Genomic DNA, 15706 nt, shown 5'->3' on the forward strand with positions numbered 1-15706 from the left:
ATTCTATTGTGAAATTGTGAGGGAAAACGGAAGGTCTTGAGCAGAGGGAAAAGGGAAAACGTGGTATTTCCAAATTTATGGAGTTCAGTTAAAGAGATGTTCAGAGGAAATTTATAGCTAAATGCTTTAGTGAAGAGAAAAATAGAGTCTCTGGTCCGAGGACATACCTCACAAAGCTAGAGGGACAGTAAATCAAGCACGCTGCTGAGGAACGAGATGGCAAGGAACACAGGAAAAGATACGGAAACAAAACCGCAGAGACACAGAATCAATCTTCCCGAAAAATGATTCTGTAACGTTGCTTCAAAATTTATACTAACAAATCCAAATTCTTACATAAGTGATATAAATTGCCCATAGGTACATAAATGATCAGAACTAGTTTGTAAAGAGATGGAAAATTTGAACAGACCTGAAAATGAATTTAACCAATGTGCGGCTTAGGTGCCTTCAATGGTGATTTCATCCAAATGTTCAAGGAAGAGAAAAGCCAGACCCTTTCAGAATGGAGGAGACTGGGCGGGATATATTTTCCAGCTCATTTTATGAGACGACTATTATTCTTCCATCAAAGAAGGCCATAAGAAACAGATACAACATTCTCTGTCCATCCCCAACAAAAACACAGGCAAATAACCAGCAACATTCAAGAACATACCGTGGTCAGGTGGTGCAGTGTCCAGAATACAGGGTTAGACAGAATCTAAGCCGTGTGAGACACTCACTACAGTAACAGAATAAAGATGGGAACTACACAATCATTTCAGTGCATGCAGAAGACATGTTTGAGGAGGCTGAAGACCCCACCGATCACGAAAAGCCACATCCAAATAAGATTGATAGGATTTTTCTCAACTTGAAAGGGGGCATCTAAAAACCCCATACCTAATATAGTAAATAGTCCAAGACGAATGATTTCCCCCAAACCAGCAGCAACAACAAAGAGAACACCTGTTGAGATGCCGCCTGTTTAGCATCACACACACTTGGAAATTTAGCGAACTAAGAAGTCCTGGCTGACTTTAGCCGACAACCTGAAGGTTCCTAGAATTATCTGGCAGCAAAGCCTCCGTTGAGGAAATGCCTAGGTCACATGTCCAAAAGACACTGGGCATGTCTGCGGGTTCCTTTGTTAGTTTCTGGACGCAGGAGGGCCCCGCCAACTGTGGGCGGTGTCTTCCCTAGGCAGGTGGTGCTGAGATTCACACTAATGCTAGCTGGTTACACGCCGGCCTGCCTTCCAGCTGGCAAGCAACCGTTTCCAAGACTCCTGCTTCAGCTGAGAAGTGAGCTCCTCTGCTGAAAGCAGTGCTGTATGGAGGAGAATGCAGGTGGCCTTCAAGACCCTGCTGGGGAAGAAGTTGCTTTCCTCAGTGATGGACTATGATGGAGAAATGCAAGCCGAGAAGAGTCATGTCTTCCCTTGAGTTGCTGTTGATCAATGTTTTATTATCTATCTATCTATCTATCTATCTATCTATCTATCTATCTATCTATCTATCTATCCATCCATCCATCTATCTATTCATCTATCTACCTGTCTATCTATCTATCTATCTATCTATCTATCTATCTATCTATCTATCTATCTATCTATCCATCTATCTATCTATTCATCTATCTACCTATTTATCTATCTATCTATCTATCTATCTATCTATCTATCTATCTATCTATCTATCTATCCATCTATCTATCTATTCATCCATCTATCTATCTATCTATCTATCTATCTATCTATCTATCTATCTATCTATTTTGTTGCAGGCCCAAGAAGGAAAATAAAACTAACTCAAGGAAAATGGATCCGGGGACCCTGACTGCTCTTGGGGATGGATAGGGAGGAGGGGAGGGAGTGGGGGGAGTGGGAGGGTGTTGGGAGGAGGGGCAGAAATGGAGACTTTTGTATTATAATAAACTTTAAGGAAAAAAGAAAAGAAAAGAAAATGGATCCGGGGCTTACAAATTCAGAGAAAGGAAAGGGAAAGGGTTTACTGGGAGATATACTTATATAGAAAATATTACAGAACAACAAAAATCATGTATGTTTATATATGTTAGCCATAAATAAACTGAAGACAGCGTTAAGATTGTTAAAAGCACTGGCTACACTGGCAGATGAGCTGGGTTCTGTTCCCAGCACCCACACGGCAGCTCACAACTGCTCGAAGCTCTGGTTCTAGAGGATCTGATGGCCTCTTCTGACTTCTGAAGTGTCAGGCGTGCGCACGATGAGCAGACATACATGAGAGCGAAACGCGCACACATATAGAATAAATCTAAAATAATAGAAATACTAAGAAGCTTAATACAAGAAGCTTGTGGTTTGTACTTGAAGACCTTGCAAGAGAAACTGAAGGAGATTTAAACAAGAGGAGTTGTGTCCCATCTGCAGGTCGAAAAGTCCAGTCTGAAGTTGGGAAGTTGTTCTGTAATAGCATGGCCTCTGGAGGTCCTTTATTGAACAGAGTAAGAACAAAGTCATGGTCTGTGGGATACTGACTCACAAATGGAGAATCTGCATCACTCTCCCTCACCACAAGGCTCAGGACCATTTCAAAAGAAGGGGTAGAAAGATGTTAAGAACCAGAGGCTGGAGAGGAGCCAAGCGAAACAGTGTCTCCTGTACATGACAGGGTAAGTGCACTCAGGAGCTCAGGGTACCTGGAGTTGCCTGCACAGGGTCTGAACAAGGCCACACCCCTCAACATTCCAGCATGGAACATCAGGGGCTCCTGAGCCTCCACCCCAAGTGAGAAGAGCCAGTTTTCTTTCAGGGTGTGGCCCCCAAGGTCAACCTTGCTCTACATCCCGGCATGTATGGGTAATACAAATTGGATTTACTGGGTTATTAAAAGTGTGTGGGGGGCACTAAGTTGAAATAAAGACAGGAGGTGGGGTGGACCTGGGAGAAATTAGAAAGGACTAAGGGATAAACCAGATCAATATACATTGCAGACATATATGAAATTCTAAGAACTAATAAAAACTTTATATTAAAAAGGACAATTCTAACATCCCTATTTAGATGCAAATTCAAAGACCTAGAATAACTGAAACTATTTTGTAAAGGAGGAAAATTTGGAGGACTCAGACCGATTTCAAGATTTAGCAGAAAGCTACAGTAATCTAGAAAGTGTTGCATTAGCATAAGAATAGACAGGCAGACCAAGGAAACTGAATAGAGGGTTTGGAAACAAACCTTTGCATCTCTGTGAGTTCATTTTCATCACAAGTGCCAAGACTTTTCAACAAGAAAGAACAGGTTTTATTGTTTTGCCAGCCAATACTGCTATAACGATTTATATATGTGTGCAAAATAAAAATGAATTTAAGTCCATAGTACTACATAAAAGTCAACTTTAAACTAGCTTAGAGCACTAAGATTAGACTTTCTAGAAGAAAACAGGGAAAACTTTGTGACTTTAGGTTAAGCAAAGACAAGATACCAAAAGAATGAGCCATGTTAAAATGAACCTGATCCATTTTCTTTTACCCAGTCACAACCCCATAATCCTCTGTCCTTCTGCCCAAAAGGCACCAACAAGAAAATGGACAAATGATCCACAGAGCTGAAGGAAGCATTTTCAGGTCATCTATTGACTTAGAATTTGCAAATATGATGAGCTTTTGTAGTTTAGGAGGACAAATAGGTTGTTGATAAAGCTGTGACAGAAAATTGCCTAGCATGTCTCAGGCCCTAGGTTCAATTCTCATTACAAAAAAAAAAAAAGAAGATTAATAGTCCAATATAAAATTGGGAAAATAATTAATGATATATGTTACTAAAGAAATCTATGAATACAATAAACACATGAAAACATGTCAAAATATCAGAGATATCTAAGTTAAAACCGTGAAAAAGCATCAGTAAGTCTACTTTCAATAGAATGATTGTACTAAAGATTTTTTTTAAGTCAAATGTAAGAAACAATGCAAAAACTAGGACCTTCAGATATTGTTATGGTGGCTTTGCTTTAGGGAATATAGAAGTTAGCCATTTCGAAAGCCATCTAGACAATTTATTAACAGTTTAAATATATTCTTTTTATATAACCCAGCAATACCATTTTTGGTCTTCTATTTCCCAAAGTGAGAACATCTTTGTAAGCAGAGGGTTGCATCCAAATGTTCAGAAAGGATTATTCATAGACGCACAAAGATGAAAACAACTCCACTCAATACCCACTGTGAGTGTTGCGGTTTGTCAGGCACTTTCATGAAAGGCACTCCCATTGAGGGACGGCATTTAGGTACAAAGTGATTAATAAAAGGTCCATGCCACTGAGCAGTAAAGGCAATTTCATACATGTGTATCCGTTAGGTGATTCTGAAGAGCACTATGATAAACAGAACACCATATATCATATGATGTTAGTCATAAAAATACCTTGAAAGATGAAACAATTCAGGAAAGCAGATTAGTGGTTCCTCGAGGCTGAGGGGAGGAGAGGAGAGGGGTGACAAACGGATCTGAGCGTACAGGGGATGAAGGATGTTTGCTACAAGCCACAGGATTATTCAGCAATCAGTCTGTCTCATTTTACAAGGTAAACCCGTCAGAGCCAGAGACTCTGTATGGGGGATTAAACCAAATGCAAAGCGTGTTGGAATTATTGCCTTGTGACTAAAGTGGCCCTTGCTGGCTGTAGATTTCCCCTGTAGCTTATCCCCTTCTGTTACAAATTGGAGATTTAGCTTCCACAGTTCAGCACTGTTTGATCATTTCCTGGGCACAATTTCCCCTATGCATTTGGGGTTTACTGATTACATCCCCTAACTATGTGTGAAAACAGTCACACAGTCAAGAGACCTGCTTCTCACTACCAGGTCTCTGTCCCTTTCTTCATTGTAAAAGTAGAGATCGGCCTTTCTGCAATTGTCTTTATTGAGAGGTATTTGGTCGGTGTTTAGGGTCCAGGCAAAAGCATTCTATTTAAGACGTTCCCAGATATCCAAGGGCATAGAATTATTGCGTGCATAAAGTTGTTGATTTGTAGCTGGAGAAAATAAACATGCCCTTGTTTTACCTTCCTTGGAGATGAGAAGAATGATAACCTAAAAGTAACCTTGCATTAAAAGATTCCTAACTCCTTGGGCTCACTTTCACCTCAGTTTATTGATGATTTTAGTCAGGAGGTTTATGGCTTGTGTCTCACTCTCAGGAAAAATAATTCACCATCGACACACAGACTGGAGAAGACAAACCTCCACAGCTGCCTCTGATAGGCATGGAGCCCGGGGTCAGATGATTTAGAGGCCTGGGTCTCCTCTTTGTTTCCACTACTTAGAGTAAATGCTGCAAACTTCAGATCTAAACGCCCTTCAGAGTTTGCTACATTTGGTCAAAGTGCTAATGGACCAAGGGTCATAAACTTCCCTTGTGCGTACATAGGTTGCCTGGTTACTTTCTAAGCCTGCAGGATTTTGTGTATCTATATAGCTGGGTAAGAATAATGAGAATGGACAGAAGCTGGAGCAGATATTAGAGCAGAAGTGTCCCAGAAATGAACAGAAAGAGGAAAATGAAGAAGAAGGAGAAGGAGAAATAGCAGGAGCAGAGGAAGAGGAAGAGGAAGCAGAAGGAGAAGAAGGAGAAGCAGAGGAAGAGAAAGCAGAAGGAGAAGGAGAAAGAGGAGGAGGAGGAGGAGGAGGAGGAGGAGAAGAAGAAGAAGAAGAAGAAGAAGAAGAAGAAGAAGAAGAAGAAGAAGAAGAAGAAGAAGAAGAAGAAGAAGGTAGCAGAGAATTGGAATTAAGAAATTATATATAGTACAGAAGAATTGGAACAGAGAACAAGAAAGATATAACAATAAGAGACACACTGTGGAAAAATCATGTGTGGGTTGATTCATTTCCTCTCAGACTCCCTTAGTTATTTTTCCCCTCACCGACTGTGGCCTTAGCAGGACTGTGAAGGGGTTTTAGGGGCTGATATCTCAAAAGACCCTGATTAATGTTCTACGAGGAATGGTGATCATTATGCAATTATACCATTGAAGAACTCAGTGAAGTATATACTTGCAGTTGACAAAGGTTATGGCATACAAACTACACCACATAGTAAAATACTTAGTAAGTTGAATATTTCCTTCTAATCAAGACATTTTAAATCAAAATGTACACATGCATTTTGTCATTCCAACTTCATTAGAATATATATATTTCATATATGCATCACCAGACTACATTCTGCCTATAGATATACCTACAAAATATGTTTTCTTCCAAGAAAAAGATTGAAAATATAGGTAGGACAGAAAATTACTTTTCATTGTACACTTTCCAAATTAGTTACTAAAAATATTCAACTACCTGCATCATTGCTTTATAGATAAAAAAAATACTAAAAAATAAGACAAACAGCCATGGTTCTGAAACAAGGACCTAGCCTTGAGGATCTTTGATCATCTGAAAAAGGCCATAAGCACTTCTTTCTGTCCTGCAACAAGAGAATCCAAGTTAACTATCACACAATCATAGCCACACACATGCGGTCTCTTACTAACTTCAGAAAAGAGTGAACACTCTAGGAATTCTGGGAGCCTCAGTAGGTGGACAAAGACTTTCAGATTGCACGGTGCTGCACTAGAGAGAAAGGAAAGACATTGCTCACCTAAAGGAACAAAATGCAGACCCAAGTCTCATCTCTAGGGAATGGAGAAAGCGATCAGAGCGAGCGAGAAAAGGAGGAGGGAGCGCAGGGAATGAGAGGTCAGAGAGAGCAGGACTGAGGGAGAGGTCAGAGACCATGGAAGGGAGGAGAGCAAGGCTGCCCAGCTCAGCACATGCGCACAGACACACACACACACACACACACACACACAGTCACACACAGTCACACACATACGCGTACACACTAAAATGCTTTCAGAAAGGCACAAATTATAGTACAGCAAGGAATTCAAAGCATTCTCCTGCTATGCCACAATTTAAAAGAAGCTATTTAAAAAAAAAACCATGTGTTTAAATTTCTTTCTGTGAGCCAAACAATGGCTACAATACATCAATTTTTCAGCTACACCACTTAATATTAGAAATATTGTCCCAAAATTTGATTTCTCAATTGAACATTAGGAATATACGATTGTTTAAATTAGAAATATTTGCCTTAATCTTAAACAAGCAATTCAAGAAGTCAAAATACACCGTCAACACTTAATTACCAAAATTCACGTGCCACTTTAGGACAATGCTGCATGAAGGCAAAAATGTGTGACTATTTTGTTACCATGCTAATTTCCCCTCGGTCATGCGAACTTTGCATCGTGTTGCTCGGAAAATGCACAGCACTTGCTGAGTCAATAATGTAACCAACCCTTCCTTGAAGGGAGAAAGCTGCAGAGAGGCCAGCAGCTCATGAACGCACTTCCCTCAGCTTTGACTTCTTTTACTTGCATTTTTAAAATGACAGCTCCCAGGCTGTCTTGGGAGCTTGAAGAGGCAGCCACGTGTGTTTGGTCACACAGGTTTGTCACGCACTGACTGCGCCACCGTACTGCTCTTGACCCTTCTCTGCTGCAGCTCCAGGGTCAGCTGAGCTTGGCAGACACAGAACGAGGCATGCACCTGCTGTTACCGTCAGGTGAGAAGGCCTGGCAAGCCTGCTGTGCCATCCCACAGCTGAGGATTAAGGACTTTCTGCCCTGGGTCCTGTTAGCGCAGAGGGAGGAAAACCTGTTCAGTCTGTGCTCGACAGAGAAGTAAGGAAAGGGCCTTAGCTTTGCCCCATTGGTTTTCCACAAACACGGGGAGAAGAGCTGTGGGGATTCAAAGCTCCCACGAGTCCCTTAAATTGTGTTCCACGTTCTTCCTAGAGCGCCCAGTCCTAGCCCTGTCCCATGGCTTTCTACCTGGCTCATGGCAGACATCGTTATCCATAGCGATAGATAGTTGTGTCCCATAGTCGTGGACTGTTCCTATTCACACTTATTTGATCTGAACCCAGCTCCTCATGGCCCTTAGGAGGATTTGGAGGAGTGGGCTGCCCTCCCCAATGCAGGCTTGGAACCCACATATGATTCCTGAAATTGCTTCCTTTAGAAAAGCAGGTTCCTCAGTGAACCAACAGGCATAGATGGAGTTCTGTGCAGAACTGAGTTCTGAACCTATGTGATGTAACATAATATATCCATAGCCGGGACCCATTCTTTACCCTCCCAATCTATATTGCTGTGTTGGTAAGACTGGAACACTACTATCATAGCATTTAATGTAAGACTCAGAAGCCCCAGATATTAAATTCACAGTCTTCTCTCTGCCCTTTTCACCTTTTTTGTAACAGCATGATTTTACGCCAGCCTAAAGAAACCTTCATTTGACCAATGTTTTTATAAAGAGTTCTCATCCACCCACGCACTGTGTCACCACATTCGTGTTTGCCTTACCTCCTCGATGGATGACCAAGGAAGTCTCACTTCCGACAGGGCAGTCCTTCAGTATGTCCACGACTTCCGTATGGCTCAGGTTCTGTACATTCTGCTGGTTGATCTCCACAATGAGGTCTCCTTCGCACAGCCCAGGGCATCCCTGTACGTCAAGTATCTGCTTCACCCGCTGTCCCGTGGGACTGTCAGCAATGGTGAAACCAAATCCCTGGGCACCTTTCACAATGGTTAAGGTCATGAGTTCAGCTTGTGTGGCTCCGGATGAAGCCATAGACACATTGTCGTCATGGACGGGTGGTGGATACGTGCCATCGAGCTGACCGTCAGCTGGCATGGAGTGCAAAGGGTGAGGAGGTCGATCTGTAATATCTGGGACTGACTGTGAGGTCCGAGAAATGTATTCCAAATATGTCTCATAGTTATGTCTTCCATTGGCCATCAGTGGAGGTGGCCTCTCCATTATTGCAAGGGGTGGCACCATGCTATTGGCAGGATCTTCGGGGTCAAAGGGCAAAGGGTAGCCACGACACAACACCAGGTTGACACTCTGACCAATAGGAACAGACTGAAAGAGTTTGACGACGTCTGCGTGAGTGTGTCCCAGGACGCAAACTTCATTAATATAGACAATGACATCACCTGCAAGGAAAAAGGAGAGATTGACAATGTGAGGTAAGTTCAATTAGCGTTGACATAGAGAAAGGGGATTATGTATGAGAACGCTGAGAGAATTCTCTGCTTCTCTCCCTAAGCAGGGAGAAATCAATCAGCATAACACGTCAGGTCTCTGTAGGTGACGCGCGGTTACAGAGGTCAACAAGAAGGATGGCCCGATGCTGAAAGAGGGGCTACTTGGCTATCTTGAAGCTTGGAAACAACTCCATATTTAAGCTAAGAAAAAAATGTTAGAAGAATTTGTACTTTGAGGAGACATACGTTTATGTTTTTTTTTCCCCTTTCTTTTCATTTTTATTTCCATTTTAGTGTAACTAAGATCAAAGCATCTTCAAACTGTTGAGAAACGACAGATATGTACTTTGGATGAAAGAGAAAGCACTGGTGTTTGAAGGCTTGGGTACCACCCTTCCTCCTCGGGAAAGTACCGTCAGAATGAAGTGAGCTAACGACAGAAAAGGCTTGGCTCAGTGTCTGAACACTGTCCGGGCGCAGTGACTGTGGACAGAGGGGACTCGGGACCCTGGGAGTCGAACAGGAAGCTGTCATAGACTCCCTCTCTTACTGTGGAAAATTATTTTAGTGATGGCATTTGTTCTCTTCCCTCAGTGAATCATCACAGGTTTGTGGAAGTCTACGGGTTAAAAGCTAACTTTATGAGCTTAAAAAATGCCATGACTATGAATTATTCCTTGAAAAACATAATCATTAAAATGATTTCTCCTCCTTTAAATGCAAAAGACATGATTGTTGGAGATCATTGTTTTAAGATTTCTTAATTTATGTATGAATAAAAACTTTATTTTTGGAGAATGATTCTATCATGGATGGGTATTTTTAGCCTCATGAACCAAATACTTGAAAATTGAACTTGCAAATTAAAATTGTGCCTGATGTTGCTAGGGGCATATGAGGATTGTCCGATGCACCTATAAATGAAAAATTCTACGAGCAAAACAATCCTAAGTAAAGCGGCTGCAACATCATCAGTTTGATTAATGGTCATACTTCTAAAGAAATGGACAGAAAGGCCAACAGTTGTCAGAGGATCCAGGGGAGGCTTGCTTCTAGAAAATGCTATAGCTTATGACAGGCTGGAAACACACTTCGATGGTCTCGGGATGGGTGCTGATGCATTGATCCCACACCCGGCAGAGATGAAGCAGCCCTTGCTTCTCTGCTATTAGCATTACTTACTTGACAGTAGCAGCTGGGAATACCTCGGCAGCTTTCTTTTAAAACTAATTCTGTTCATCTCAGAGTCCTAGAAAAATGCCAGAGTCAGGTAGACCACTTTTCTCCTCCTCTACCCTTCTCTGCCCGACTTCAGGCACTGGTTGGTGCTGAGGGTCAAACCCAGGGCCTCTCACGTGTTAGACAAAAGTCCTACCACTGAGTTACATCCGAAGTACTGGCCTCTTCTGTTCTTAAATGTAGTCATAATACATTTCACTTATGCAAAAGGTTGAAGGAAAAAAGTACGTGTGCACCCCTATCCACCTTGACGGTTAGTAAACTGCTTATATTTGTAGAAACCTCCACAGCACCCATTTTCCTAGTTGTGCCCATTTATTACCCTTTCTGAAAGCAACTATTGTCTTGCACCTGAAGCTTGATAATTGGAAGCACTTTACATTTCACGTCGTACTTAGGAAACTATCTCTGAATAATAATAAGTTATGAAATAATAGTCATCCTTAAAATGTGTACTTTAAACTTTTTGTAAATGAAATGCATTTTAATATTCTGTAATTTCCTAAAAATGTACCTGTGATAGTCATGAATTTTAATACAGGTATTTTTAGGCCATTAACATTTACTGGATCTTTTGGATGGTCATATTATTATTTATTAACGTTTACCTATTACCTCATTACAAGTGTTTGGATACTTCAAAGTCTACTTTGTTGCAAGCTTCTTTCATGGATCCAGTGACAGACAGAGCTTTTTGACCTTGGCATGGACCGGCTGGCCATAAATCACGTGCGCCTGTAGTTTTATTAGAAAACAGCACATGGCTAATACAGTAGCTTGTTTACTGGTAGTATGTTGGAGCTGCCACTGCTTATTATCTGGCGCACTCTTGATACTGTCAGGATTACTTTTTCTAAATGTAACCGGAGACATCATGGTTTTAATTTGCATTTCCCACATTGCTAGGGAGGACAAATGTCTTATGTAGGTTTCCTGTTGGGTGCACCTCATCTCATCCATCCATCCATCTATCCATCTATTCATCCATCATCTATTCATCCATCCACCCATCTATCCACCCACCCACCCACCCATCCACCCATCCATCCATCCATCCATCCATCCATCCATCCATCCATCATCTATTCATCCATCCATCCATTCATCCATCTATTCACCCACCCATCCACCCATCCACCCATCCATTCATCCATCCACCCATCCACCCATCCATCCATCATCCATCCACCCATCCACCCATCCATCCATCATCCATCCATCCATCCATCCACCCAGTCATCCATCCATCCATCTATCCATCCATCCATTCATCACCCATCTATTCATCCATCCATCCATCCATCCATCCATCCATCCATCCATCCATCTATCCATCTATTCATTCATGCATCTATCTACCATCTATCATCCATCTACCTATTTGTCTACCATCCATTCATTCATCGTCTTATTCTTCCCTTAGTCTGTCTATCTATCTATCTATCTGTCTGTCTGTCTGTCTGTCCATCTATCTATCTGTGATCCATCCAACCACCTCAACCTGGCCCCAACATTTTCTGTGTGTTTAGGGGCTGCCTGGTATAGGGTGATAACTTGAGATAGTGAGGCATAAGACTGAGTTCCAGGCCTCATTGATGAGGATTTTTGACTTAGTACAAGGAGATGATCAGATGATTCTAAAATGATGAAGCAGCATAATACCAACTTGGAAAATTACTAATAATGAGATCATATAGGCGATAAGGTTTGTGAGCTTTATGCTTTTATGCAAAGATGGTTGCTATTCCTCTAGTTATTATTTGTCCCTGACAGTACCCTTCTACAAAACTGGAATGACCCACCACAGTCATATCCAAATGACTGTAGAAATGATCGTTCCTGAGTGGCCAAGGAAAAGGCAGGAAGGCGACAGATACTACTTTCCTACAAGACTGCCACTAGCTTTAATCACAGTTGACAAACCCAGTCCCTGGGCACTTAATCTCTCTATCTCTTCTCTTCCAGTACTCCCCAGGAGAAAGGGACTGGAGCTTTTCAGGTCTGCAGAACAGTTATGTGGTAATTGACGGTGTTTCTTTTTGTTGCTCAGCAAACGAATGAGAACTATTTGTGGTTCTTAGCGAGACTTCCTTTAGACACAGTTTATGCGTCGTTCCTACTCCATGGGTTTTCAAGTCATTAAAGAAGCAACTGATAAAGAAGATGGCCACGTTCTCTTTACTGGGTAAAACCAGATTTCTCAATGTAAAATATGAGAGCTCAGTTATTGCAAAGCTATCTAACACCTTGACAATTGTACATTTCATAAAATATATAAATGCCTAGATAATGTGTCCTATCAAAAACTGCTGTAGATGGCTATACAGGCAAACATGCTCTTGTTTGGAGGGGAAGGACAAGCCGGCTTAGTTATAGGCGGTGCTGCGTGAATGTCACTCACATGTTGGGAAACAAAACATGAGCCACCTGGCGTGTGTCATCCCAAAGTGTTCCAAGCCAAGTTCTAAGATAGACTGGATTTAAGAGCACAGACGGTAACTAGCTCTAGTTAGCTACAACCTTCTTGCCTATTTAAGAGGGTATCGTAAAGGAGTCACTCCATCTCCGCATCACCCGGCTTCTTCTTTCATGTGCCGGAAATTAAAGCATTGCTTCCGTTTCCTCGTCGTCAGGTCTACTGTGAAAGTGAAACCGGGCTGTGAAAACAATTTGACCAAAGGAAGGTTCTCCGTACAGATGTCAGCATGCATTTCATCGGAAAGCTAGACACATCTTTAAGTTGCCCGGAAAGGGGCATTGATTCCTCAATGAGTCGTTCACTTACAGCCCTATTTAAGACCAGCAATTCTAGGGACATCGACTTAAGGTCAGGTTACCGTGACTGATGTGTGTGGTGGCCCCAGCAGTGTGACCTCACGAAGACCTGACTCTCAACCATGGGGATTTCCTGTGCAGGAAAGAGAGAGTAAAGCTGATAGAACAAGGGGGTTTAGAACTATTGTTATGTATGAAAAACAGTCTAAAATTATTTGGTTCTTTCTTAGTCATGGAGATAAATATATAGTGCTGGATATCTCCTGGACACCTCATCATTTTGGGGAAATAAAAGAGCGCACTCTTGACGAAGCTTTGTTTAAATTCAAGTTATTTTTACAAATCCCTCTGCTCCCACGTTCTTTGAGTCACTGTGGACTATAGAATCTTCCCTTTTTGTGTCTCTCTTATTGCTATCTGCTTCCCTGGCTTCCTTCCACCAGACTAGAATGACTGACGTCCTAACCAATGCTCTTCTTACAGTCGACTCTATTAAGTCAGAACTGCTTGCTACCCATGTCCACTGTTTCCCACTCTTTACCTACAGTCTCTTGGCCTTATTTGTCTTCTCCACCCAGCAAATCACCGTCTTGTTAAGCCAGTGTTTTCACTGTTCACAACTTCTGCCTTGAAGTTGACCATTCAGGTGAATCTCCTATTCCTCTATCCTGCCATTCAATGGATAAACCTATCTCAACTTAGTCATCTCTTTTCCTACCTTTACAAATATGTATTGTTTTGTTGCCAATGAAATTGCTGCCACCATAGGCTTGTGACCTGTAAAGCTCAGACATAACTGTTTCATTGGTATTCTCCTTCTTCCAAGCTTTCTGCACAATATACAAAGTATTAAATCAGTTCTGTATTAGAAATTCTTTACATATTAGGCAGATTCTCATTGGATAAAGGACAGGAGTGGTTAGAGGAAAACTGGAAATGATATAATAACTGGAATTAATATCTTCTCATTAGTGTTTCTGAATTCTATCAAGTCAGAGATTTTTGATAAAGGAAAAAGATTTAATCAACCATATCCATCCTACCAATTACATACACTCTGTATCAAACAGTTAATTCTTTTTCTTAGCCAATAGGATTTATTTAACTTTATTTTCTGAAGCTTGTGCTAATTTTAATAGTATTAAAATACTATGATTGAATTTTATTATGTTCTGTATCCATTTTCCCTGTGTTTTATAATGGTTGCAAATATTTAGAGCATTTGAACGTACAATTTTGGGGGTATGTTATTTAATTATTTGTTGATGTTCCCATTAGCGTGGAAGAAGAAAAGTGTTTTCAGGTCGGGAATGTAAGTACACTGTGTGGGGCAGAAGGCTCAGGGGGAGAGAAACACCTCTGACCTGTGTAGTGGTAGCAGTGATCTGTGTCTGAGCATCTCAGTACTCTCGCACCTGTCCCAGGTAGGCCATGAACACTCAAGGGAATAAACTGATTCATGGCCATTTTTTCCTAATGTTTTCTGATGAGTTTGTTAAAAAGGTTCTTAGTTAAGAATTCTATTACTGTGAAAAATCAAACAAACAAACAAGAAGACGTCAAATCCGGCACCCCTAGTGACACACTTCCATCAACAAGGCCACACCTCCCAATAGTGCCCCTCCCTGTGAACTTATGGGGACCATTTACATTCTAACTGTCACATTCTGTTCCCTGGGCCCCATAATCTTGTAACAATGTCACAATGCCAAATGCATTTAGTCCGGCTCCAAGAGATCCCATAGTCTATCTCAGTCTCAACAAGGTTTAAAAGTTCAGTCTCCTCTGAGACTCATGCAATCTCTTAACTGTAATATCTTATCAAATCAAAAAGCAGATCACATACTTCCAACATATAAGGGCATAGGACATACATTACCATTCCAAACATAGGGAAGGGAGCACAGAAAGGAAATACTGAACCAAAGCAAGACCAAAACCCAGCTGGGCAAACTCCAAACTCTGCACCTCCATGTCTGATGCCAGATGCTCTTCAGACCTCCAACTCTGCTCAGCTGTGTTGACAGCAGCACACTTCTCTCTCTTGGGCTGGTTCCTCTCCCTGTTAGCAGCTCTCTTTGGCAGTTATGCTAGGACTCTAGCATCTCTGTCAGCTTAGATTCTCCAAGGACATCCAGGCTTCAGCTTCACAGCTTCCTGCAATGGCCTCTCTACTAGGCCTCCAATCAGGGACACCCCTGACACAAAGGCCTCAGTGGCTTTATTCCATAACTCCTTTCTTCTGTCCTTAACTCTAAACCCAGAACCATGAGGAGAAAGCTGCCACGTTCTGTTGCTCTCTGGGCCTGGAACAAGGCCTCCTCATCCAATCACATCTTCACCAGCTTTCTGTCCTTCACTGCCTAAACTTGGCTGTCGTGAAACTTGCTCTGTAGACCATGCTCTCCTCAGACTCAGAGATCCGCCAGCCTCTGCCTCCTCAGTGCTGGGACTGAAGGTGTGCTCTAGGCTTCTTCAGTTCCTTTTCACAGCTGAAAACTTAACTGGATGGGAGCCTGCCCTGAGGTCACCACTCCCTTTATTCCATTTCTTAATCTGTTTATCTCCTTGAACACAAATCTAGCTCCATTCTACTTCCTGGTGTCCTTTTTCTCCTC

The 15706-nt window shown here is 41.8% G+C and overlaps 1 protein-coding gene across 8 annotated transcripts in view; it reads right to left on the reverse strand.

Moving 5' to 3' along the window:
* Magi2 (membrane associated guanylate kinase, WW and PDZ domain containing 2) overlaps positions 1–15706 on the reverse strand; it is a 1336576-nt gene that overhangs the window by 237454 nt on the left and 1083416 nt on the right. For all 8 annotated transcript variants that reach the window (XM_085684178.2, XM_085684177.2, XM_085684176.2 and 5 more), the window contains one exon: positions 8385–9023. In XM_085684178.2, the coding sequence (XP_085540304.2) occupies positions 8385–9023 (639 nt within the window). The remainder of the gene's footprint in view (positions 1–8384; positions 9024–15706) is intronic.

Source organism: Myodes glareolus, chromosome 27 (assembly GCF_982192425.1).
Source record: "Myodes glareolus chromosome 27, mMyoGla1.1, whole genome shotgun sequence".
NCBI lineage: Eukaryota > Metazoa > Chordata > Mammalia > Rodentia > Cricetidae > Myodes > Myodes glareolus.